The sequence below is a fragment of the Halichoerus grypus genome, chromosome 10, assembly GCF_964656455.1.
Source record: "Halichoerus grypus chromosome 10, mHalGry1.hap1.1, whole genome shotgun sequence".
Classification (NCBI taxonomy): Eukaryota; Metazoa; Chordata; class Mammalia; order Carnivora; family Phocidae; genus Halichoerus; species Halichoerus grypus.
This window is the reverse complement of record NC_135721.1, coordinates 74,272,349-74,300,019: the sequence shown is the minus strand read 5'-3', so window position 1 is coordinate 74,300,019 and position 27,671 is coordinate 74,272,349. Positions and strand designations below refer to the sequence as shown.

At 38.1% G+C, this 27,671-nt stretch overlaps 1 protein-coding gene across 2 annotated transcripts in view; it reads left to right on the top strand.

Annotated features, from left to right (window-relative positions):
- DYNC2LI1 (dynein cytoplasmic 2 light intermediate chain 1) overlaps positions 1-27,671 on the top strand; it is a 44,947-nt gene that overhangs the window by 15,450 nt on the left and 1,826 nt on the right. Inside the window, exons 4-13 of one of the 2 annotated variants that reach the window (XM_036073710.2) lie at positions 281-350; positions 2,088-2,176; positions 7,719-7,905; positions 8,845-8,913; positions 9,545-9,622; positions 12,871-12,947; positions 13,512-13,582; positions 16,515-16,612; positions 17,001-17,093; positions 25,117-25,225. In XM_036073710.2, the coding sequence (XP_035929603.2) occupies positions 281-350; positions 2,088-2,176; positions 7,719-7,905; positions 8,845-8,913; positions 9,545-9,622; positions 12,871-12,947; positions 13,512-13,582; positions 16,515-16,612; positions 17,001-17,093; positions 25,117-25,179 (895 nt within the window). In that variant the 3' untranslated portion in view covers positions 25,180-25,225. Of the gene's footprint in view, positions 1-280; positions 351-2,087; positions 2,177-7,718; positions 7,906-8,844; positions 8,914-9,544; positions 9,623-12,870; positions 12,948-13,511; positions 13,583-16,514; positions 16,613-17,000; positions 17,094-25,116; positions 25,829-27,671 lie in introns of those variants that run through there. The other variant, XM_078056615.1, reaches the window with a different exon arrangement.

Below are 27,671 nucleotides of genomic sequence, written 5' to 3'. Positions count from 1 at the left end.
ACTACCTTCTCCACTCGCCCCAACAGTGCCTGTGAGGGCTACTGCACCACGCACGTGCCATTAGTCATCTCTGCAGCTGTGACTAAAATCCTCGAAGGTGGTTTTGTGAAGGCTTATTTATTTTTTATATAAAATTTTTATTAGTTTTACCTCAGTGTTATTCCACAAAGTAACTTCCCTACTAATAGAACGAGTTTTTCAGAGGAAGCAAAAATGAATTGGGTAATATGATAGCATAAGAAAACCCATGATGCTAATACTGTCTGTCTTTATTGTGCAGGGATGAGCCACCAAAACCAACCTTAGCTTTGGAATATACATACGGAAGAAGAGCAAAAGGGCATAATATAGTGAGTGTCTTTTTAAGTGATATTGCTATGCCTGTGGATGGAGAAGTAATAATGCCGACTTTGTTTTATATTTTCGTCTTACCTATAATCAATAAAAATATCCAGTTGTACACTTCATAGCTATGTGCTTTTAAACTTCAAATGCACCTTAGCAGATGTGAAGCCAACCCAAACTGTGAAAATAATTTAGCCTTCTTGTTGGTTGTACCTTAAAATGCTGGAATAAGTTTCCTTTGTAACTTTTTTGTACAGTTTGGACATATTTATATTAATTGTGTTAATGTGACTTTTTCTTCTTTCAAGTAGGAATAATATTGTTACATTCTATCTCCCCAAAAAATCTGCTGAAAATAAGAGTTTGGCCTGTAGAATATTTTTGAAAATACACTATTCAAGATCCAAATTATTAGCATTTTTACAAACATATCTTGAAGTTAGTAATATTATTTGAGACCGGAGGCCATAATTGGTTATAATCCTATTTTCACTTGTTCGAGTGTCTACTCAGAGGAAAGTTGGAGGTTATTCAGGACAGAAGGAGAGTTTATGACATATTTTAGAAGGATAAAAAAAAATCTGAAATAGAATCCTCATTTGGAGTTCTCACATGAAGAGGTCATTTCTTAAATAGAGTTAGGTGTATGGAAGAACAATCATACCCCACTTGTCCCGTGCCACAGGCAAATTTTTACAGATTGATCTAGTCCAAATGTTTGATCATTGGACAGTGTGTAAGAGTTAAAACTGCCTGTTGCTAGATTCACCAATGAAAGTTGGTTATTAAGACTGTGAGATTAAAAAGAAAAGAAATAACATAGTGAGATGCGGGAAAACCTTATTTTTGTGACTCACATGAATTTTGATATGAGTGAAGACATAGAAATGGGATTATGCTTTTCATTGGAAACTTTGAAACAGCTTTCATAGCTTCACTTTTGAGAAGAGCTCTAAAAACTCCCCTTCATCAAACTGTGACTCAAGGGAGATTTTTCAGTGGAAAATTATTTCCCTCATAAACATTAGTGATTCAGATATTAACAGCAAATATTCAAATATCAATAGCAAAACAGTTTTAGTGATTATGAGATGATAATTTGTCAAAAATATATATACTCATCTAAAACTCGCTTCAATGACCATCTTTCTCTTCTAGGTTAATGGCAATAGATATATAAAAACTCATGTGATTTTTTTTTTTTTCCTAAACTTTGTGTTGGCAAGTTGGGCTTTTCCATATTCATTCTGGAAGATTGATGTTTTTCTCAGATTTAATGTTCCCTAAGAGTTCCAAGTGGAAGCGCTGTGTCAGCTCCTCACACAGTCATGGTGTCAGGAAGGCTCCTGAGCAGCAGGGAGGAAGCAGAGAAGCCTTTGGTTAGCAGTCCCCAAGAAGGCTGTCCTGGAACGGATGCTCTTACCCCCAAGCTGCATGGCTGCTTCACCCGTACGATCCCCCAGTGTTTAAGAGTCCTATAAAAAGGGAAGCGGTTTTTCAGTCTCTTCTTGTTCCCCACCTACCATGTCAATGTTTCATCTTTGTTTTTTGGAATAGATGTTTCAGCGCATTTTGAGGGATGGGATAGAGAAAGAGGAAAGTTTTGACTGCCAAGAAAAGGTTTATTGAGGACTACAATATTTTGTATCCATAATTATTACTGGCTGATGCTAATGAACTTACGAAGTATTTAAAAATAAAAAATATATATTTTTTCATATGAAAAATTCCTATTTTTTCAGCCAAAAGACATTGCTCACTTTTGGGAACTAGGTGGAGGAACCTCCTTATTGGACTTAATCAGCATACCAATCACAAGTGATACCTTACGGTAAGTGAGCTGGCTCCAGAAACAGTTGTTAGTAAGTACTCAGGAGCGTCCGCAGGATGAATATGGGTGGGCTTTTGGGAATCAGAATTTGAGGGGGCAGTTTTATGTTGCTGAAGGTTTACACTCCCTTTCTATGCGCTTAAAACGTAATGCCTACGAAGAGATGTTAAAAGACCCAGGGTTTGGCCTGTGCTGACAGTTGGCATTCCGACCAGTAACATCGTTTGCAAGCCTGCAAACCAACAAACAAAATATGTCAAATAACACTTGAGCAATGAATTCACTTGGCAAACCTAAATTTGAAAAGCTTAGTTCTTTTGAATACTCATCCAAGTGTGAGTTAATTCAGCCCTGAGTATTCTCTTCAGCTGGATATTTAAGTCTACCTTTGAATTTAATGCTAATTAGTACCATAGAAGCTTTACCCAAGGGAACAATGAGTTAGAGGAGGGAGAAAGTCTATTCGCTGACCTTGAAGAAATAGAAACTTGAGGAAAACCTCAAACTCTTTGGTTGTGTTTCCTGACAATGACTCCCACATGTTGGCCAAATCAGACGTGGAAAATTGTGACATTTCTCACAGTGTTCCTGGGAATGCGTCTTAGCCAAGGAAAACACACATTTTTACATCTGAAATATCTTACTCTTGTCAGAGTTTAACACAAACCATTGCGGCTGCCTGGACCAAATACAAAGGGCTTGACGATTATTTGTTACATTTCCGCTATTAAGATCTTCAGGGTATGGAATTATTTCTGGTTAACAGAACAATTGGTTTTCCATAAGCTAGCTGGATGCTGATAATGTTGGCTTTATTTGTCCAGTGATATTTTTTCTTTTAAAGAAATTTAATTTACTATCTTTTACTTACTACAAAAGTAGTATATTCTCGTGTAGAGATCTTGGAAAAACACTGAAAGGTAGAAGAAAGTAAGAGCACCCATAATCACCTGAAGAATAACCCCTGTTAACATGCCAAGGTATTTCTTTCAGCGTTCTCAGTGTTTATAAATATACTTTGTACAGTTTTGGGATGTTTTCTATATATGTTCAGATCTTGCTTTTTCATGTATAACTACAATTTTTTTTTTTAAAGATTTTATTTATTTATCTGACAGAAAGAGACACAGAGAGGGAGCACAAGCAGGGGGAGTGGGAGAGGGAGAAGCAGGCTTCCCGCGGAGCCGGGAGCCCGATGCGGGGCTCAATCCCAGGACCCTGAGATCATGACCTGAGCCGACCGATGCTTAACGACTGAGCCACCCTGGCGCCCCTATAACCACCATTTCCCCCTAACATTATTTTTCAGCAACATGATTTGTTTTTTACAGCTATATAGTTTTTCATTTGTCCTCCTTTAACGCAGACAAATCATGGAGGCCACCTGGGAATTGGGGCCGCTGTGGTGTGGTTGAGAGAAGGCAAGGAGCGGGGAGATGCTGAAGAAGCAGAGCTGCCAGACCGTGTGGCCCGAGGCGGAAAGGAGTGAAAATGGCTGGGAGCTGCTCTTCTGGCCCTGACTCTGTCACATCACTTTGTCACATCACCCTGTCAAATGATCTCACTCCCCTCCTCTGACCCAAGAGGCTTTGGGCCTGATGGCCTTGTGGAAATTCTGGTTTGTGCGGGAAGCCACGTTTTTCCACAGCTTCTTTAATGCCTCACTTTGTGAGTTCTTGGGTCTTCATTCCCTAGAAGCCCAGGGCAGCTGTGGCTTGCTTTCGGAGGGGAGGTCAGGGTTATGATGAACAGAGGAAGGGGAGCCGGAGGCCTGCATCCAAAGTAGGTTGCTGAGTGCTTAAGAAATTCATGAAAAACATTTCACTCCTAATGTAGTCGCAAATCTCAGAGTGTTTTGTGACTGGAATCAATTTGACACATAATTAATTTCCTTATGTTGGACAAAGCCCAGCAACTTGAGAAAAATAATATTGCGAAATGCTATTAGATACTGTTTATCTTTAAAATGACTGTTCATAGGGGCGCCTGGGTGGCTCAGTCGTTAAGCGTCTGCCTTCGGCTCAGGTCATGATCCCAGGGTCCTGGGATCGAGCCCCACATCGGGCTCCCTGCTCTGCGGGAAGCCTGCTTCTCCCTCTCCCACTCCCTCTGCTGGTGTTCCCTCTCTCGCTGTGTCTCTCTCTGTCAAATAAATAAATAAAATCTTAAAAAAATTAAAATAAAATAAAATGACTGTTCATAGAATAATTATAAATGCATTGAACAGACTTCAGGTGATTTGTAATGGAGCATTTCCTGTGGTTTCATTCCCTGTTTAAAAAGGTGGTTGGGGGGCGCCTGGGTGGCTCAGTCGTTAAGCATCTGCCTTGGGCTCAGGTCATGATCCCAGGGTCCTGGGATCGAGCCCCGCCTTGGGCTCCCTGCTCAGCGGGGAGCCTGTTTCTCCCTCTCCCACTCCCCCTGCTTGTGTTCCTGCTCTTCTGTCTCTCTCTGTCAAATAAATGAAATCTTTAAAAAAAAAATAAAAATAAAAATGTTGGGGTGCCTGGGTGGCTCAGTCATTAAGCGTCTGCCTTTGGCTCAGGTCATGATCCCAGGGTCCTGGGATCGAGCCCCGCATCGGGCTCCCTGCTCCGCGGGAAGCCTGCTTCTCCCTCTCCCACTCCCTCTGCTCATGTTCCCTCTCTCGCTGTGTCTCTCTCTGTCAAATAAATAAAATCTTTAAAAAAATAGAGAGGTGGTTGGGTTTTTTAAAAAAAATTTTTTTTTAAGGATGAGATCGTGCCATTTGAGACAACATGGATGGACCTAGAGGGTACTGTGCTAAGTGAAATAAGTCAGAATGAGAAAGACAAATACCATAGGATTCCACTCATAAATGGAATCTAAAAATAAAAAATAAAAAAATAAAGCAGAATCAGATCCGTAAACACAGAGAACAGACTGATGGCTGCCAGAGGGGAGGGGGTGGAGGGATGGGCGCAATGGGTGAAGGGGAGTGGGAGATCCAGGCTTCCAGTTACAGAATGAATAAGTCACGGGGATGAAAGCCACAGCATAGGGAATATAGTCAGTGATATCATAATAGCGATGTAATGGGACAGACGGGAGCTACACCTGCGGTGAGCACAGCATCATGTATCAACTTGTCAATCACTAAGTTGTACACCTGAGACTAATGTGACATGGTGTGTCAACTATACTCAAATAAAAACAATTTTTTTGCTGTCATTTGCTATGAAAGTAAAAGTAACACAGGTGTGTACAGTGCAATGGAAATACAAACTTTAATCTTGGAAAAAGGTTGAATATTCTGTTTTGTTTTCACTTGAAGTCATTTTTTATTTGGAAAAATGATAAAGTTTTAGTTATATACATTTTACCGCAGTAAAAAAAGTGAAACCGTGGTCAGTGTTTTTTAAACATTAACCATACTAGCCCCCAGCAATAAAATTAATTTCCTATTATAAACATACATATTATTTATTATTATAGTGAAGTAAAGCTGTCACGAGTTTATTAAAATGTTTAGATCTGATTAGCTATACAATTTAATGGCATGCTAATTTTATAGAAAATCTCGACAATTACTGTCTAAAAGACTATTTTCTGAAGTTAGACCTGTAGTATAGAATTTAGTTACTGTTTCACTTGAATTACACAAAATAGCTGGTTTTTCTCAAACTAAGCAAAATAACTGACATAATTATAAAATAACTAAATGTACTGTAATTCCTTGTTATATCTACTAGCAGAATGGTTGCCCTGTTGATCAGGGATATATTGGCCTCTGATTATGGCCCTCCATACTTACTATGACCATGTTCTGAAATACTCCTAGATTTGTTTGTTTTTTATTTTGATAGAATGTCCTCATATTTTATCCCTGTAGCCATTTTTAAGTGTACAAGTTAGTGGCATTGTGTACCCACTGTTGTGCAGCCATCACCACCATCCATCTCCAGAATTTTGTCAGCCTCCCTAGCTGAAACTCTGTCCCCATGAAACACTGACTCCCTGCAGCCCCCTTCCCCAGCCCTTGGCAGCCACCTTTATACGTGCTGTTTCTGTGAATCTGACTATTCTAGGGACCTCCTATTCATGAAGTCATGCAGTACTTGGCCTTTGAGTCTGGCTGCTTTCACGTCCCAGAAGGTCTTGGGCTCAGGTCATGAGCCCAGGGTCCTGGGATCGAGCCCCGCATTGGGCTCCCTGCTCAGCGGGGAGCCTGCTTCTCCCTCTCCCACTCCCCCTGCTTGTGTTCCTGCTCTTCTGTCTCTCTGTCAAATAAATGAAATCTTTAAAAAAAAAATAAAAATAAAAATGTTGGGGTGCCTGGGTGGCTCAGTCATTAAGCTACAACCCGTGTTGTAGTGCATGTCAGAATTTCCTTCCATTCAGATTCTGCTGGGTGTGTCTACCACATTTTGTTGATGCATTCATCCATGGATGGGTATTTGGGTCATTCCCACCTTTTGGCTATTGTGAATAGTGCTGCTCTGAGCTCTGGTGTATAGATACGTGTTCAAGTCCCTGATTTCAGATACTCTCGGAAGTGGAATTGCTGGATCATACGGTAATTCTGTTTAATTTTTTTGAGGAACCAGCATACTGTTTACCACAGTAGGAATTTCACATTTTACATTCTCACCAGCAATGCTCAAGGGTTCCAATTTCTCTGTTTCCTTACCAACACTTGTTATTGGCGTTTTTGTTCTGTTTTTGTCTTATCATAGCGATCCTAATGAGTGTGAAGTGACATCTCATTGTGGTTTTGATTTGCATTTCTGTAAGGATTAGGGATATTGGGCATCTTTTCATATGTTAATGGCCACGTGTATATCTTCTTTGGAGAAATGTCTGTTGGAGTCCTTTACCCATTTTTCAGTGTGTTTGTTGTTGCTGAGTTTGATTTATGTTTGACTGACATGAACACCAGTACACATTCATGTGGCGATGGCAGTGGTGTGTGTGGTGGTCAGGGGTGCGCGTTCAGGGAGGCCCCGTGGTAGAGCAGAAAGGACCTGTGGCTCTGGACCTACACCTCTGCAATTTACTACTTACATAAACCTGCGCCTCAGACTTCTAATCCATAAGATGGACATCATAAACATCTTCTAGGAAGGGTTGTTGCAAAGATTAAATAAACGAGGTAGTCCCCTGCCTGGGGCCATCGGTACATCTGTTCTCCTTCACCTAGTTGTTGTGTTGTTGCTGTGCTCTCTTTCTTTTCGCCTCCCTTCTCTGGAGGACACAGTGAACTTGGATCTAATCATCACATTGTTGGACCCGATTGCTTGCAGATTATTTGAACTGGATTATTTTTAGTAGAAACAAAACCTTCAGTGCCACTAGTGGTTGTAACACTTAAACATCACCAGGGAGAAGTGCTGGAGTAAGTAAGGCTGGAACTTTGGGGTCTGTGTGTGTGTGTGTGTGTGTGTGTGTGTGTGTTTTGTCTTAGAAAAGTGCTATGTGTTATTTGATCCTTAAGCTACAGTGTTATTCTTAGATAATAAATTTCAGTATAATAAAGTTTCAAATTTTGAGTCTTTTTTAAGAAATGTTTTTATTTTTTTAGGACATTTTCTATTGTTCTTGTTTTGGATCTTTCAAAACCTAATGACCTTTGGCCCACTATGGAAAATCTGTTGCAAGCCACAAAAAGCCATGTAGATAAAATGATAATGAAACTGGGGAAGACAAATTCTAAAGCAGCGTCTGAAATGAGACAGAAGATACGGAGTAATATGCAGAAGGACCATCCAGTGAGTTGCTGTTGGGATTATTCCTAGAATCCTTAGCCCCATACATAGTTAAAGATAACATCACAAACAACTTCCTTAGAGTTTTATGCATGATTTGAAATTCATTTGATGTAGATGAACTTGTTCACTGGAAAATTATAGCAATTTAATAAAACCTCAGTGAGAGCAAAACAAGGAAAAAGATTTCTCATGTCTTCTTGTTAGACATCCACTGTGATTGTTATGGCATATTATACCAATCAAAAGAAATAGAGTTTGAAGTAGTAGTTTGATATTGATTTTATAATCTCTGTAAAATGAAGATAAAAAACTGGACTGTACAAAAGTCACCTGGCAAATAGCAGATGAAACTACAAATTTAAGCCATGAGTAGAGTTTTCACAGTCTTATTGTCACTCTGTATTTTATGTTCATTTAGTGTCTGTCACATATTCAATATCTTTTGATCATCTGACAACTAATGAAATTATAAAGTTGCAACGATGGTAACACAAGTCTTTAAATACAACCATGAATATCATTTTCTAGAAAATCTGCAGCAGTATCTTACGTTGCCCAGGCTTTATAGGAATGTGTTTTATGTAGGGAATACCAGGATGAAACTGATAGTTTATGGTTCCCATCTGTGCAGTGTGGTTGCTATTGCAACAAAAGAGAATACCAAATAGTAAATAACAAAAACAGGCAGATGACATGTTATTTAAGAAAATAGGACAGAATATAACAAATAAATATGGTAATTTAGGGAATTGCCATGTCTAGTTATACTTGAGAAATATAACTTAGTAAGTGAAAGTTAAAAATTGGGACAACCTTTATGTCAAGCAAACAAAGTCAACATCTATGAAAAGACTAAAATGGTATATTTTTAGAAGTAAATAGAATTTGCTGAATACATAGTACTAAATATAATAATAAAGCAATGAAATATGTTAACAGGATCGTGAATTAGTCGACCCATTTCTAATACCTCTGGTCATAATTGGAAGTAAATACGATATTTTTCAGGTAAGCTTTTCCACTTCTAGTTAAGGTGGTTGTTTATGCATAGCCAGGCTTTATGGGAGAGGAAGAAAAATAATAGTGAAATGAGAAAAATGACTCTGGGAGGGAGAGGTCAAGGAGTCACACATCTTAAAGATTTTGGAAAAGAAGACATAGCGGGGAAAGAGAAAATATGTGAAGAACAATACATACAGTGGAGTGGAGATAAGGCAGTCGAATGGGGATAAGGCAGATTGAGAAACTGAATCTTTCACCCAGTCACTGAGGGATAGGACTGACTTCCCAACTTTCAAATTGAAGAAAGTAGAAAATTGGTTTCTTCTTATCTTTGCTTGTCAGAGAATCCCTAGGGTATTCCACATTATAAAATGTGTGCTCACATCTAAATTCTATTGAGCTAAGTGTTTAAACAAGAAAAGATCTGATAGCTGTAGTTCTAGAAGGCTTCAGCTACTGTTCAACTCTCTATAGAAACAAGTATCAAGGTCATGGAATCCTACTCCTCAGGGTATGTTCCCCCCACCCCAAAAAAGAAAGAAATCATATATTTCTACACTTAGTAATTTGCACCTTCCTGCTACAGATATTTAACTTTCTCAACTTGTTTTTTCTTTTTAAAAATATATTTCTTCAGGATTTTGACTCTGAGAAGAGAAAGGTTATATGCAAGACCCTTCGATTTGTTGCACATTATTATGGAGCATCATTAATGGTTTGTACATTTCCTATCCTTTGGCTTGAGTGGACAGCACCAAATTTAGAAAGATTAGCAATTTGATGCACAGTTATAAATACTAATGTTTTTACTAGTACACATAATCCCTTCCTTCCCTTTCCTGCTGCCCCAAAATCCTCTTGTTAGAGTGTTTGATAATGTATTTCTAGAACGTACTCTGCTAGATGGCCGACCGTGTCTTCAGAGCAATTGCTTATATCCATAAACCCCAATCAGAATCTCAGGCAGATTCCCTGCTGAGCATGGAGCCTGACTTGGGGCTCGATCTCATGATCTTGAGATCATATCCCGAGCCAAAATCAAGAGTCAGATGCTCAACTGACTGAGCCACCCAGGCACCCCCAAGCCCCAGTCAGTCTTAAAGAGATAAATGGTTATTAATTCATTCATTTTAATTTCCCGTTAAGAAAATTAGAATCTGTCTTCTCTTAAGAGAAAAGAGGGAGGAAAAAACCGCTTTAACAATATGTTCTTTTTTTAAACTTAAAAACAAAAAACAAAAACAAAAAAAACCACTGTTGCAGTTAACACCATGAACTTGAGAGTCCTGGTGCCTGGGTTCGAATCTCAGGACAGCCATTTACTAGATGTGTCATCTCACTCAAGCCCCAGTCTCCTCCAGGGTAGAATGGACAAAACCAGTGCCTTCTTCATAGGGTTGTTGTGAGGATAAGTGAGAGAGTAACGTGATGTGCTCACCACAGGCTCTGAAACAGTGTTGCTAATAACTGTTATCCTTACCTTCCACAGCAGGAACAAAGGATAAAGGATATTCTTAAATGCAATAAAATATAAAAGTACTTTTATTTAAAAGAAATACTATCTTCCCATTTGAATGGTTTCTTTTTCCTGGTACATGGAAGTGCTCAGAGGAAGCTGGAGACAACACGGTCTAGTCCCTGGCCTTCATGGCTAGGATATTATGACTAAAAGTGATGAATATGATCTATATTTAAAATTTTTTACTTCTGAATACTCCAAATAAATTGCATTGTGTATTTTTCTAAAAATCAGTACCTTTTACATTTATACTGTATCTGCTTATATATTGAGTTGACAGAGTGCTTTGGAAATACTTTTTTTTTACTGTTTCAAAAAGACATGGGGAGTTTAAAATGAATGTATCCAGGATACAGAAGCAAAGACCATGAATCTTGTAGTTTCTTATTTTTACCACAAGATAAAGCCCCACAGTTAGTTCTGGTTACTTAGCTGGGGGAAATCTCTATCTTTCTTTAGGAACAGATCACATTTGATAATCAGTCGCGGTCTAGTCTGGTCTTATGTGTACAAATTTTAGATCAACCCAAGCAGGTCTAGAAGGTCCTACAAGATCAGGGTCTTCTAGGGAATGGATTTGAGAAAGGCTTCATCTCAGCTTTCAGCAAGCTAGAGGGATGAGAGTTTGAGTTAGAGGAGCCCTTCTGGACCAGGAGAACCATAAAGCTTGTCTAGCTTCCCAGACCAAGAAGAGAGCAGCCAAAGTTACAAAGCCCCGTCTTTCTGTTTCACCTCCAGTCTTCCCCTACCCCCCATTCAAGAGAGACAGTTCGGGGCTGCTTGACAAGATTGATGGATACTCAACAGTTTTTTAGCCCTTTAGTTGATCCTTTCTAATTCAGTCAAGAAAATGGATTCACTATTATGAGCAATCTAATAAAGTTAATAAAAATAAGAATAGAAGAACTGATAGGGACGCCTGGGTGGCTCAGTCAGTTAAGTGTCTACCTTCAGCTCAGGTCATGATCCCAGGGTCCTGAGATCAAACTCCACGTTGGGCTCTCTGCTCAGTGGGGATCCTGTGGCTCCCCCTGCTTGTGCTCTGTAAAATAAAATCTTAAACAAAAAAAAAAGAAAAACATTGATAAGCAGGACCAGATTCAGTGGAGAGCTGCCAGAATGGTATGAGACTTAAAAATGTGATACGTGAGGAAGAGTATAAAATTATGTTCTATCATCTAGAATGTGATAATGCTCTTTAAATATTCAAAGGATTGTTCCATGGAAAAAGGATCAGGTATTAGATATTCTTTGCTCTCTTAGAGTCAAGAACAAGGAATCAATAGAGCAGAGTTTAGCTCAAAATAGGAAAGAACTTTCTAATACTACCATTAACTGAAAATGGAATGAGTTGCTTTGGGAGATAATGAGTTCCCACTGAGTTTATCCAAGCAGAAGCTCTACAGCTATTCGTGGAGGATGTTTCAAGGCAGTTGATGCAACAGATGAGGGGGTTGAGTCAGAAAATTTCTCATGTCCTCCCAGCCCTTCTATAAAATACATTTGTGATGAGGTATTTTCCTTTCCACATAGGGAACATAAATAATAGTAATATAGTGTTTTAAAAACTCATTTAGTTTTTTTATATTTTTAAACTTCTTCAAAAGAAGTTTTAAAAATGTTTCAATTTTGAAAAGTCAGTGTATTAAATTTTATATATTTACAAGAGTAAACACTTTGGGAACCTGTCCTTAATCCAGAATGAATCTTATCCTGAAAATTGATTTCTTTGCCTTATAAAATTATTTTTCATTTTGGTTCAAGGTTGTTTTTCCCACTTTTATACATCTTAGCCATTCTGATTTGGCTGAGAAACTTTTGGTATTTCCAAAAATCAAATCTAGTCTTAAAAGATTTGTAGGGTAATCACATGTCCTGATGTTCACCTGAGGTCGTACCCACCCCCTCTCATTCCCTGAAGTCTGGTTATGGTCACCCTCGTTACATACCACCACTGAGAATGCTTAGTAGCTTACTTTGCAAGCTCAAGGGCAATTCTGAAGAGAAGTTAAAAGATCTTTTTAATGAGTATCAGTATTGTTGGATTGGTCTGTAGCTTCCCTGCTGGCTCTTTGGAAGACAGTAATATGCCCGTGGATGGAAAAGTTATTTATGATGTATACCTCCTATTTTCTACCAGCCAGACTGCTTTTGGGGAATAATTATGTTCCATATATATGTGGGAGTAGCTGAAGTGATTAGTGCATACACACATGTCCCTTTAATATCATGCACTCAATGTTAAGTTCGAAGAATGAGTTAAAACAAATTTATTGAGATTATTTTCCTTTATTCAGGTTTCTGTCTGCTCAGAATAAATAATCTATGGGCAAATAAATAATAATTCTGTCTGCAGTTTGTACTTGTTCAAAGCCATATTTATTTTACCTGTTTCTGTGATTTAAAAGCAGAGCATATAACTTACTCTGATCTTATTTTTTTAGTTTACCAGTAAATCAGAAGCTCTATTACTAAAAATACGTGGAGTTATCAACCAGTTAGCATTTGGTATTGACAAAAGGTACTGATAAGCTATCTTTTTTTTTTTGCCAATAATAATCTCATCTGATTATTGTTCTCATCTAATTATTGTTTCTTCATAAGAAAGTGCCCCCAAATGGTTATTCTTAGGGAAATAGTTTCATATTATTTCCTATTTCTTGTATTGTTTAAGTATTTCTCAAATTTTATTTGAGAATAAAATAATGATACTATTACAGCTATTTCACTGATTTCTTTGACTTCTCTCATGTTAGTAGCTTTCCCTGTATTATCATTTTCTTATATTGATTAGAAATTGAATTGATTATTGTAGTATGTATATTTTTCTTAACCTTGCTACTTTTCCTGGTTTTCATTTAAAGTAATTTGGGTCTGTCACTTTTTTTCCCTATAAAACTTTATTAAAATATGCCAGACTTTAATTTTTGAAAAAGCTTAAATAGATATTCACTCATTCATTTGGGGACAGTGCTCTCTCACCAGTGGCTAGATGTAAAACTTGGCTCTTGTATTTACAGTAGAGCATGGCAGGATATTCGATTGCTAAACTAAATTAGACTCTTTTTTCTTCTTATCCATGTAGCAAATCAATATGTGTGGATCAGAATAAACCACTGTTTATCACAGCAGGATTGGATTCTTTAAGTCAAATAGGTTGGTGAACTTATTAAGATTGTTCAATCTTTTTTTAATTGCTTATTGATTTCATCCTACCCCATGTTCACTTCATCTCCAACATACCACCATTTCTGATTTCATTATCATTGCTGTTATTTCTTATGTATTTATTTGTATACACAGTATTGATGCAACCTGCATCACATTGACATATTTGTGATGGAAGGAATGTTGCCACATAAGAGACGGATTTCGGATCTCTATTTCACTAAAAAATTTTGCACGTATTTCCTTTCCCTCACTGATTTCCAGGTACTTTTAAATTTTAGCTTGTTGGGTTTAGAAGAAAACCAGAAGCACAGAGTGGTCAGGAAAGTGAAAGCTATATATTATGGGCAGTGATGAAAAATACGAGATTCAAGTGATGGAATAAACCAAAAAAGAACAGTTGTACTAATTATGTATGCTTTAATTCATTATGAAAATAGTTTGCTTCAGATAATGGGATGTATTTCCTAAACTTACAGACTTTTAGGCTCATGAAGCAAAAAGAATTTTTAAGGGTTTATATAATCAAGCTCATTAACTTTCCACAGAAACTACTTTCATTGTGGAGTTTTGGGGCCTAGCAACTCTTTCTACTCGGAGACTGACATAGTTTGGTTTTAACGCTCTAGTAGATAGTAGTTTTCTTTTTTATTTCCCGTCCATCATTACTCTTACATGCTAAAGTTGACTGGACTTCAAATGTAGATCTTTGTAATGAGATTACAGATTGAATTGGAATGAAAAGAATAGAGGTGGTTAATGAGTGATCACAAAGACTGGTTTTTATAATTAACACCGACTTAATTTCATTAGCTATGAGAATCACTGTGTGTACTGATAGATAATGCCCCTGTAAGTAGTTGGAGGTCAAAAAAGGAATGAAAATTACTGAATTTAAAAATCATGGAGCTTAGACCTTATCAAAATTAAAAACTTTTGCTCTTGTAAGTCCATTTGAAAAGGATAAAAAGACATACTACATGATGGGAGAAAATATTTTCAACTGCATCTCTGACAAAGGACTATTATTATCTAGAATATATAAAGAACTTAACAGTAAAAACAAAATCCTATTAGAAAATAGGCAAAAGACATGAGCAGACATTTCACCAAAGAGGATATACAATGGAAAAATAAGCATATGAAAAGATGTTTAATATCTTTAATCATTAGGGAAATGCAAATGGAAACCACAATGAGCTCATCAGAGTAGCTAACCAAAAAAAAGTGACAACACCAAATGCTGGCAAGAATATGGAGAAACTGGATACTCCTACATTGCTGGTAGGAATGTAAAATGATACAGCCACTCTGGAACACAGTTTGACAGCTTTTTATAAAACTAAACATGTACTACCATATGACCTAGAAATTGCATTATTGGGCATTTATCTCAGAGAAATTAAAACTTACGTTCACATAAAAATCTGTACACAAATGTTCGTGGTGGCTTCATTTGTAATAACCCCAAACTAGAAACAACCAGATGTTGTTTAAAACTCTGTACTATGGTGTGGTATATCCATACCATAGACTACTACTCAGCAATAAAACGGAACAAACTATTGATAACACACAGTAACTTGGATGAATCACCAGGGAATTACACTGAGTGAAAAGCCAATCGGAAAAGGTTATATACACTACGATTCTATTTATGTAAAATTTTTGTGATGAAAAAATTTCAGAAGTGGAGGAAAGATTAATGGTTATCAGAGGTTAGGGACAGGACCATACCTGGGGAAGTAGGAGAAGAGATTGGGAAGAGGTGGTGTGGGTATAAAAGGGCAAGGCAAGGGATCCTTGAGACAATGGCACTGTGTAGTATCTTGACTGTAGTATGCAGTATCTTGATGGTGGATACATTTACCTACAAAGATGATAAAATTGTATAGAACTTAATACACACACACAGACGAGGACAAGTAAAAAACTTGGGAGAGCTGAGTAAGATTGGTGGATTGCATCACTCTTTCCCACCAGAGTGATAAGGAGGCCCTGAAAGATCAACATTGTAAATGCTAGAATAGAAAGAATGAGAAATCTCAGATTATAGACAATTGCCAGGACGTGGCAGCATTTTTTCAAATTAATTTTCAAATTAAAGTACACAATCAGTACATAAAGACATTCTCATTATAAAGTGTTAAAATAGGGCATATTAAGACTTCCAGACTATTCTCTATACATGTGAATGCGATATAGAAAAAACTACTTGTTTGAACATAATTGTATCATTCTATAGCTATTGTTTTGAAAGTTTCCCTTTCTACTCAATACGTCCTAGCGGTTTTTCCATACTAATGCTGCAGCTAGGTCTGTTTGGTGTTTTGACTGCTGTAGGGTTACAGAGCATGGCTGTGCATAGTAATTTAGTTCACTATACCTTACTGATGGACAGTTTAGTTCTGGCCAATTTTTCACTAATACAAATGAAATGATGCTGCAGTGTGAAATCATTAATACCTGTGTGCAGGTGTTTCTAGATTAAACACCAAAAACTGGGGTTTCTGGGTAATAGCATATAACCTTTTTCCATATTTGCATGGCAGTTAGTAGTGCCAAATTACCCTCTGAATTAGTTGTCCCAATTTGCACTCTAGTGAGCAGCACATAAGAGTGTTTCCTTATAAAATCATAAACACATGAGAGTATCAAACCTGCTCTTTTCACCGGGTGGCAATGTAAGTATGGGGAAAGAGTATCACAATTGACTCATTACTCTGTCTCCTCTTCCTCTGGTGCTAGAATCTGTGGCCTTGCTACACTGGGTTGGGGTAAATTTTAAGAGTGGCTATATTAGGGTGAAGGGAAATGAATGATCTAGGATTTGTATTTTTCTAAGTGTCATCTATTTTATTGAGACAGTTTGTCAAGTTTTAATCAGTGCAGTCATTTGGTGTACAATTTCCAATTTTAGGATCTCCTCCTGTTCCTGATAATGACATTGGAAAGTTTAATGCCCATTCACCAATGGAGTTGTGGAAAAAAGTGTATGAAAGGGTCTTTCCACCAAAGGTAAAGATTTCTAATTCTTTTAAAGCAAGAATTTTTTGCATTATTCAGCAGTTATTAGGAAATGTTCCAACGAGCCTATTATGATTACTTTGTTTTCTCCTCTCGCATGCTCAAAAATTGTGTGCCAAAAATCTGTTGTATACAAGGCACTGTGGGTTTTAAAAGATGAGCAAGACACAGCTCCCCAAATTCGGCTCCCAGGCTGCTGGCGAAGTGGGAGACAGCAGCTGGACAGAGAGGGAGGGAGAGGGCCTGGTGGAATCTGAAATGGGCCTCAGCGGTGATGATAAAACCTCAAAAGACCACAGAGAGTCTGGCTGAGGCAGATGGTAGCTGTTGACAGTTCGGGGGTATGGGCATGAAATGACTTGAAGAACTGTAATTTCAGAGTATCAACATGCTAAAAGATATCAAGGACCCTGCAAGAGACCCTCAGTATGCTGAAAGTGAAGTTGACGAAATGAGAATTCAGAAGGATCAGGTAGTATCCTCAACATTTATTTTATCTCATCTTGAGTTTTATCACAAAATACCTGTAGAATTCCATAGATTTTTCTCAATGTATTTAATTTTTTTTTTTACTTTCAAAATTATTGAAGGGGCGCCTGGCTGGCTCGGTTGGTAGAATGTGCAACTCTTGATGTTTGGGGTCATGAGTTCGAGCCCCACGCTGGGTGTAGAGATTACTTAAAAATAAAATCTTAAAAAAAAAAAAAAAACTGAAATAATACATCTTTACTATATAAAAAAAAATTCTGATGTGCATGAAGAAGGAATTTAAATCATTCCACCACCCAGAGATGACATAATGTTCACATACCCTCTTTGGGTTTTCCAGTTAACTTTATGTTGAAGATGGGTAGTGATTCTTACCTTGCTGCTGGGGAGACCATTTCACAATATTCTTTTGTCTGTGGGATTATTTAAATGTTTTTGGTTTTTGTTAGAATATTCAGACATACTTAAAACTCTTCTTGTACCAGAAAAATTCAGGACTACCCAGTCTGAAAGCATGCAAACACAGGATCTCTCAGGAAAATGGTTAAAAATGGAGACTGTGTTCCATATATGCCCAGCTAGCGCCATTTGCGATAGAAAAGTCTGATGTAAGAATGCAAAAGCTGGCAAATTCATCATGACCCGATACTTAAAGTTTTCCCGGATCTCTAAAACGAGACATTGTGCAGAACCCAAATTGACAGCAAGCACTGTAAATTGAGTGCCCCGACAGCCTCTTGGGTGGGGTTTGTAGAGCTGTCGCGTGGGCCGTCACACTGTTGCGAGGGTAAGCCAAACACAGCCATCCACAGGAGCAGGGACTAGGGTATTTTTCTCAGCACTAGCCTTTCACTTCAGGGGCCCTAGAATAAGAAAACAAAACATCCTATTTAAACATAGTCCAGAAGACTTTTGAAAACTATGTCATGAATATTTTGAGGGTTTTGTTGCTGTAGCAAAGTGAGAGGCGTGTTGTAGAAATAGTCAGATGGCCTCACATAACCTTTACTATGTGTGCAGCTTAGCTAAAGATTAGTTGGAAGCCATCCCTGAATTAATATTTACCGAGGAGTCAATGACTAACTGCCATTGTTTGATAAGAGTATTTGTTTATATTGCATAGTGACCCCTTTTATTACACTTATATACACAGGTATTATGAAAGGGCTGGGGTGTTTTTCAGCATCGTGACTTTTCACATTCAAATCCATCTTCCATTACTGACCTAAAACTGTAGGAATTTAGAGTGGAACTGGAAAGCAACCCCACAATACCTCCCATTCTTCACTATTAACTATTAACACAGCGTATGAAAGAATTCATCTGCGTTACGTGAAAATCTAGCCAGTTGTCTATAGCTCTTCACATTACCTGTTTTTTTTAGATTATTTATTTGTTTGTTTATTTATTTGAGAGACAGAGTGAGTGAGTGAGCAGGGGTAGAGGAAGAGGGAGAAACAGACTCCCCACTGAGCAGGGAGCCCGACACGGGGCTGGGATCCTGGGATCATGACTTGAGCTGAAGGCAGCCTCTTAACCAACTGAGCCACCCAGGTGCCCCTCTTTTTGATCTTTTAATATCATTATTGCCACATAACACATTTCCATAATTACATAAAAGTGTGTCCTTACTTAAAAACAATCTGTAAATGCTTAGAGAAGCCCATACTGTGTGCCATTTGTCTGCATACCTTTAACCCAGATACTTCTGATTCTGGTGCTTCTTGGGAGGACAGATGACGTCCTGTTTCATTAAAATATAATACAGTTGCATATGAGTGGAGGGCTGGCCCTGAGTCCGTCTGAGACCACATGTGATCCCCCCCTCTTGATTCCCTCCCCATCTTCAAGCCCCATTATTAGTGGCTTAAATAATCATCAGGGAAAAAAAACAACAAAGTTTGGGGCTTTTAAGCTTTGGCAGTGAAATTAGAGCATGTCACTTCTAAGGTGAAGAGGCTCACTCGTGAGTCCCATTCAGTTCCTCCAACTCTGGAGCCATTGAAAAGGCTCAGGTCATATAGAATCACTAGGCAAGAAGGACGTGTCCATCCCTGGGCCCCAGAAGAACTGCATTTGAACCACATTTCTATTCAGTAATTCTGCTGGTGCCATGGAGGCACCAAGCCCCCCAAAATTCTGTAATACCTATTTTAAGTCCTTGGTAGTAAAATGTGTCATTTATGATAGTTGTCCAGACTCCTTGCTCCCCGTCTCCACAGCTGCATGTAGATCCTCACAGGGGACTGAAATCAGTCCTCACATGTTTAAGGATCAGCCTTAAGGCCCCTTTCACCTTTCCTGAAGACTGTCTTTGCTTAATTAGCTCTCTTTTCTCTACTCAGTTCTTTCTTTTGCCAGACTTCAAATGGACACCAGAAAATACTTCCTCATAGAGTATCCTGGTTATCTGCAGAATGTGTGAGGTTGACTACTTCTTTGCCGATTCGGATGCCTTTTATTTCTTTTTGTTGTCTGATTGCTGAGGCTAGGACTTCTAGGACTGTGTTGAACAGCAGTGGTGAGACTGGACATCCCTGACATATTCCTGACCTTAGGGGAAAAGCTCTCACTTTTTCCCCATGAGCTTTTCCCCACTGAGAAGGATATTCGTAGATGGCTTTTCGTAGATGGCTTTTATGATGTTGAGGTATGTACCCTCTATCCCTACACTGTGAAGAGTTTTAATCAAGAAAGGATGCTGTACTTTGTCAAATGCTTTTTCTGCATCTATTGAGAGGATCATATGGTTCTTGTCCTTTCTTTTACTTATGTAGTGTATCACATTGATTTGCAGATGTTGAACCACCCTTGCAGCCCAGTAATAAATCCCACTTGGACGTGGTGAATAACCCTTTTAATGTACTGTTGGATCCTACTGGCTAGTATCTTGGTGAGAATTTTTGCATCCATGTTCATCAGGGATATTAGTCTGTAATTCTCCTTTTTAGTGGGGTCTTTGGTTTGGGATCAAGGTAATGCTGGCCTCATAGAGTTTGGAAGTTTTCCTTACATTTCGATTTTTTGAAACAGCTTCAGAAGAATAGGTATGAATTCTTCTTTAAATGTTTGGTAGAATAATTCCCCTGGGAAGCCACATGGCCCTGGACTCTTGTTTGCTGGGAGATTTTTGATTACTGCTTCAATTTTTCTATTTCTTCCTGGTTCAGTTTTGGTAGTTTTTGTCTATAGGAATTCATCCATTTCTTCCAGATTGCCTAGTTTGTTGGCATATAGTTGCTCATAATATGTTCTTATAATTGTTTGTATTTCTTTGGTGTTGGTTGTGATCTCTCCTCTTTCATTCATGATTTTATTTGGGTCCTTTCTCTATTCTTTTTGATAAGTCTGGCCAGGGTTTTTTCAATCTTATTAGTTCTTTCAAAAAACTAGCTCTTAGTTTCGTTGATCTATTCTACCGTTCTTTTGGTTTCTATTTCATTGATTTCTGCTCTACTCTTTATACTCCATGTGGAAAACCCGAAAGACTCCACCCCAAAATGCTAGAACTCATACAGGAATTCAGCGAAGTGGCAGGATATAAAATCAATGCACAGAAATCAGTTGGGTCTATACACCAGCAATGAGACAGAAGAAAGAGAAATTAAGGAGTTGATCCCACTTACAATTGCACCCAAAACCATAAGACACCTAGGAATAAACCTAACCAAAGAGGCAAAGGATCTGTACTCAGGAAACTATAGAACACTCATGAAAGAAATTGAGGAAGACACAAAGAAATGGAAAACGTTCCATGCTCATGGATTGGAAGAACAAATATTGTGAAAACGTCTATGGTACTTAGAGCAATCTACACATTCAGTGAAGTCCCTATCAAAAAAAATACCATAAACTTTTTTTCACAGAACTGAAATAATCCTAAAATTTGTATGGAATCAGAAAAGACCCCAAATAGCCAGAGGAATGTTGAAAAAGAAAAGCAAAGCTGGTGGCATCACAATTCCGGACTTCAAGCTCTATTACAAAGCTGTCATCATCAAGACAGTATGGTACTGGCACAAAAACAGACACATAGATCAATGGAACAGAACAGAGAGCCCAGAAATGGACCCTCAACTCTGTGGTCAACTAATCTTCGACAAAGCAGGAAAGAATGTCCAATGGAAAAAAAGACAGTCTCTTCAACAAATGGTGTTGGGAAAATTGGACAGCCACATGCAGAAGAATGAAACTGGACCATTTCCTTACACCATACACAAAAATAGACTTAAAATGAGTGAAAGACCTAAATGTGAGACAGGAATCCATCAAAATCCTAGAGGAGAACACAGGCAGCAACCTCTTCCACCTCGGCCCCATCAACTTCTTCCTAGACACATCTCCAAAGGCAAGGGAAGCAAGGGCAAAAATGAACTATTGGGACTTCATCAAGATAAAAAGCTTTTGCACAGCAAAGGAAACAGTGAACAAAACCAAAAGACAACCGACAGAATGGGAGAAGATGCTTGCAAATGACATATCAGATAAAGGGCTAGTATCCAAAATCTATAAAGAATTTATCAAACTCAACACCCAAAGAACAAATAATCCAAGAAATGGGCAGAAGACATGAAAAACATTTCTGCAAAGAAGACATCCAAATGGCCAACAGACACATGAAAAAGTGCTCAACATCACTCGACATCAGGGAACTACAAATCAAAACCTCAATGAGTTACCACCTCACACCAGTTAGAATGGCTAAAATTAACAAGTCAGGAAACAACAGATGTTGGTGAGGATGTGGAGAAAGGGGAATCCTTCTACACTGTTGGTGGGAATGCAAGCTGGTGCAGCCACTCTGGAAAACAGTATGAGGTTCCTCAAAGAGTTGAAAATAGAGCTATCCTACGACCCAGCAATTGCTCTACTGGGTATTTACCCCAAAGATACAAATGTAGTGATCCAAAGGGGCATGTGCACCCCAATGTTTATAGCAGCAATGTCCACAATAGCCAAACTATGGAAAGAGCCTAGATGTCCATCAACAGATGAATGGATAAAGAAGATGTGGTATATATATACAATGGAATATTATGCAGCCATCAAAAAACTGAAATCTTGCCATTTGCAATGACATGGATGGAATTGGAGGGTGTTATGCTAAGCGAAATCTGTCAATCAGAGAAAGACAATTATCATATGATCTCACTGATATGTGGAATTTAAGAAACAAGGCAGGGGATCATAGGGGGAGAGAGGAAAAAAATGAAACAAGATGAAACCAGAGAGGGAGACAAACCATAAGAGACTCTTAATCATAGGAAACAAACTGAGGTTTGCTGGAGGGGAGAGGGGTGGAGGGATGGGGTACTGGATGATGGACATTGGGGAAGGTATGTGTCATAATGAGCACTGGGTATTACATAAGACTGATGAATCACAGACCTGTACCCTTGAAACAAATAATACATTATATGTTAATTAACTGAATTTAAATGAAAAAAATACTGCCTCAGTTTTTGCTAACTTTTAAAAGCCCTCTAGTTTTTTGTTTTTTTAATGATTCTCTTTTTAAAAAAATTCCAGTGTAGTTCACATACAGTGTTGTATTAGTTTCAGGTGTACAATATAGCAATTCATCAATTCTCTACATTACTCAGTGCTCATCATGATAAGTGTACTCTTAATCCCCATCACCCGTTTTACCCATCCTCCTACCCACCTCCCCTCTGATAACTCTCTGTTTTCCTCTAAAGTTGAATCTGGTTTTTTTCTTTTTTCCTTTCCTCATTTGTTTCTTAAATTATACATATGAGTGAAATCATATGGTAACTGTCTCTGACTTATTTCACTTAACACCCTATAAATTCATTCATGTTGTTGCAAATGGCAAGATCTCATTCTTTTTTATGGCTGAGTAATATTCCATTGTGTGTGTATACCACATCATTTTTTATCCCTTCATCTATCAGTGGACACTTAGGTTGCTCCCAAAATTTAAGAAGCCCTCTAGGTTTAAAGCATTCCTGATTTTAAGGGGACATACGTATAGAAAGCACTTAGTGAACCCTTCTACCTCTTTTCTATATTTTTATTGCCAAAGAAAGAAAAAAAAAACAACAACAAGGAAAAGGTTTGGGTAAACAATATTTTTAAGCTCTTCTTGGCCAGCCACACATACCTATTTTGAATTTGTTTTCAGAAATCAACTTGTCTATAATCCCTGAACCTATAATTTAAACACATAACACACACTGATTTACATGCTTAGGGAAAAATGTTCTTACCGTCCTTTATCGAAGATGCTGTTTCAAGTGTTTTAAGACTGTGGTCCACTTACGATTGAAAACTTTAGAAGTTCTTAAGAGGCAAGGTGGAAACCTTTCTTAGTTTTGCATTCACTTTTAAAATGGCTCTCTAAAGCAACCATGAAGAATTACAGTGTAAAGAAAATCCTCTTGGGATGCCTGGTTTGGCTCAGTTAGTTAAGCATCTGCCTTTGGCTTGGGTCGTGATCCCAGGGTCCTGGGATTGAGTCCTGCATCGGGCTCCTTGCTCCGCGGGGAGCCTGCTTCTCCCTCTGCTTGTGCTCTCTCTGTCAAATAAATGTTTAAAAAAAGAAAAAAAATTCCTCTTACTTGCTCTTCCTTTAGAGAATGAAATCATATTATTTTGACTTCCCATGACAGGAGTATTGAAGGTTTAGTGGTCGTGGTGAGTTCGGTATCACATCACTCATCACTCATTCTTTGTGACATGGCCTGTGTGACCAGCCCTCTTCTTCTCTCAGTTTGCTCTCTGCAGAAGGGAGATAGATATCTTTAGCAAAGACTCTCAAAGCAATGTCCTCACCCTTATCATCGGTAAAAATAATACAGTTCTTCCAATTAAAAGCAAGATAACTACTGTTTATTCCTTATGACTTAATAGTCTTTGAAACCCTATGTGGTAGATGACTGGTGAACTGAATTAACTTCATTTTAAGAAAATAAACCAATCTGCAAAGACTACTGTGGAGTTATTATATAAAAACTCTTCCAAAGTCTGTCTTCAGTTTTAAAACTTTTAACATTTAAACTTAAGTAACTTGAGTATAGGTATAAAAGAGACAATCCACAATTTTTCTGAAAATGAGAATGGAATTTTCTTTTCATGGCAACTATGAACTTCAGTTATGTTAGCCAAAGAACAGTGATTGCCTTATCTTGCAGAGTAAACCACTTTCTGCTTATCTGAAATAATATACTTTGTACAGTTATTGAGACACTGAACAACATGTAAGAAGCCAGGAGGTAATCCCCTTTGATAATGCCTTTGCATATGAATCTTCTCGTGCAGGGTTTCCACCCATATTAGAATTTTATGAATTGTAAAAGTAACATATACTCATTATGAAAAACAACCCTCAAAAGATATAGAAGTCTATAAAACAGAAAGTGGAGGCATCCCGTCCTCCAACCTTTTTCTTCTTGTGGCACATATACCACTATTTTTTGCTGGCTGCCCATGAAGCCCTTGTGAACGAGCGCTGATGTTAATAACGTCCTTACTGAGAGACAGCCAAGTTGTTTCCAGTCCTGCCCCAGGATACACAGTGAATATCCTTCTATTTATATCCTTGCGCTCTTCTCTATTACTCTATGAGACACATTTTGAAAGGCACAATCACTGGGTCAAAAGAATATATACATTTTAAGTATTGATAATTTGACAACTTCAACCCAGTTTTGGCAAGAGTTGAACAGGAAACAAAAATATCACTTTTAAATGAAGTATGACAATGTATTTTAAGAGTTAAAAGAATTTGTACGTATATTATATAATTTCATCTTTAATAAGTGCATTTCTAAGTGTTATTTAGGCTACACAGAAACTCTGAAGACTCTACATTTCTAGAAAATAAATCCTAATTATAAGAATTTACAGAGTAATTGTCAAGAAATTTTGAGGATGATAATACCATAAAGGATGTACTGTCATACCTAAGAAGTGCTAAGGCAGTTTTAAGGTGCCTAGTTTAATTTTTAAGTTTTTTTCTTAAGTAACACATATTTTTGTTTTAGGAACTGGAACAATACAAAAGAAGTTCTTCCAAGTCTTGGAAACAAATTGAGTTTGATTCTTGAACCTAATTTAACTATAGTGTATTTATTTTTTCTTTCCCAAATACAAGTAAGTTTATTTTATTAATTAGCTATAATGGTAATAAGTGAAGGAAGCTAAGATGTGTAATTTGTTGAAGGAAAAGTGGCATTTGTTGTATTAGTGCAACTCTCTGGATACTTTTAAGTCTTTTAAAAGGGAAGAAAGTTGTGAGATTACATGCAGTATTTTTTAAAATAAAAAGAATATTCTACCTTTCTCTAATAAGTTTAACTAGTGTATACTCAGTTCAGCATTTTTAAGTTTCTGCTTATATCATTTCAGGACTATGAAAGCAAGAGCCTCTAGTAACAGTTACCAGTGTGAGTTTAAGCATTTATATTAGACAAATTCCTTCTTGAAGGAGTTCTTGGGTGGGTCACTTTCACAGGTACCATTATTTGACTCTAAAACACAGGCACAAGCACCTGAAGAACCTATTTAAAGTGCACATTCCTGGGGCGCCTGGGTGGTGGTTCAGTCCTTAAGCGTCTGCCTTCGCCTCAGGTCATTGATCCCAGGGTCCTGGGATTGAGCCCTGAATGGGCTCCTTGCTCAGTGAGAAATCTGCTTCTCCCTCTCCCACTCCCCCTGCTTGTGTTCCCTCTCCTGCCTCTGTCAAATAAAATCTTTGAAAAAATAAAACAAAATGCACATTCCTGAGTCCCCACACCCAGAGATCCTGAATCAGTGGGTCTGGCATGGGGTACAGTAATCTGCATTTTTAATCAGCATCTCTGATGATTCTGACATACTTATTTTGAGTATAACTTAAGATTTTATTTATTTGACAGAAACACAGCGAGAGAGGGAACACAAGCAGGGGGAGTGCGAGAGGGAGAAGCAGGCTTCCCGCTGAGCAGGGAGCCTGATGCGGGGCTCAATCCCAGGACCCTGTTATCATGACCTGAGGCAAAGGCAGACGCTTAACGACTGAGCCACCCAGGCGCCCCATTGAATATAACTTTTTTTTTTTAAAGATGTAATTTATCTGTGAGAGAGAGAGAGGGAAGGGTAGAGGGAGAAGCAGACTCCCCACGGAGCAGGGAGCCCTATGTGGGATTCGATCTCAGGACCGAGAGCGCGAACTGAGCCGAAGGCAGACGCTTAACACCTGAGCCACCCAGGCGCCCAGTATAACTTTTTGAAGAACATGTAAATTTAAGGATATATTCTATCAATAAGCAAGCCAAAACTTCATGAATTGGTAATATTGAAAGATCATTTCCAAGGGGAAATAGCTTTTAAGAAGCCTTCTCGATCCTATGAATTTGTGTACCTGCTAGCCGAGTTCAATCTGGAGTAAGCCTAATTGTTGTCATTGACCAAGAAAGTCATTTCTGTGTTCTTCCATTTCCATTACAAAATATGTTCACTCTAATAAACCATACACCCAGCTTCAAATAAGCACACTTACTAAACCCAAGAACACCAAAATTGATGAGTGGTATCTGAGTGGAAAGCAAACTACCTGATCACTGCAATGAAGTAGTAAGACTTCATAAACTACTTGGGGCACCTGGGTGGCTCAGTCGTTAAGCGTCTGCCTTCGGCTCAGGTCATGATCTCAGGGTCCTGGGATCGAGCCCCACATCAGGCTCCCTGCTCTGCGGGGAGTCTGCTTCTCCCTCTCCCTCTACTGCTCCCCCTACTTGTGCTCTATCTCTCTGTCAAATAAATAAAATCTTTAAAAAAAAAAAAAAAAAATGTGGGACATAATTTCAGGGAAAAAAAAAGACTTCATAAACTACTTGCAGTCCATGTGATTCCAGCACTCTTGACAACAGGAGTTTCAGCATGTTTCCAAAGACCCTCAGTCTTAGGTGCAGACAGGCACCCTGCCCAAGTGCCGTGGAGAAAGTGCTCCCTTTAAATTAATATTGAACGTTATAATCTCAGAAACATCCACTGACTGGCAAAGAAACAGCCTATTCCACAGTAGTAACAGAAATTTCTGTTATATAATTTGATTGTCTTACACATCACTGTCCATTTTTTGACTTGAGACAGACTATCACATGTTGAAAGTCATTGTTTTTCTAAGATGGTATCACTAACATTTAATAGCTTGAAGTCACGTGCTATGTCAATTTTCCAAATGTTTCCGAGCTAGAATGAAATTCATCTGCATATGAATAGTAGAAATGTTTCCACTTACAGTGCACACCCATATCTTTAGTAAGTTGAAATCAACGATTTCAAAAGAGGTTCCTGTGGGACTCTCTTTGAACTACTTTAATAGATTATCATCTGCAGAACTGTCTATAACTGATGTGACATATATAATCTGTAAGGCATTATGTAACTATTACACCATAATCATCAGTGTCAGAGACCTTTTATAAAAATTGACAATACTATTCTGGTAATTTGCCAATGTCTCCAGATCCTTAAATACAGTTCTAAGAAATAGAATTTTACTGTGGTTTCCTTAATGAAATGATCTTTTCTGCTATGAGACATTTCAAACGCTATA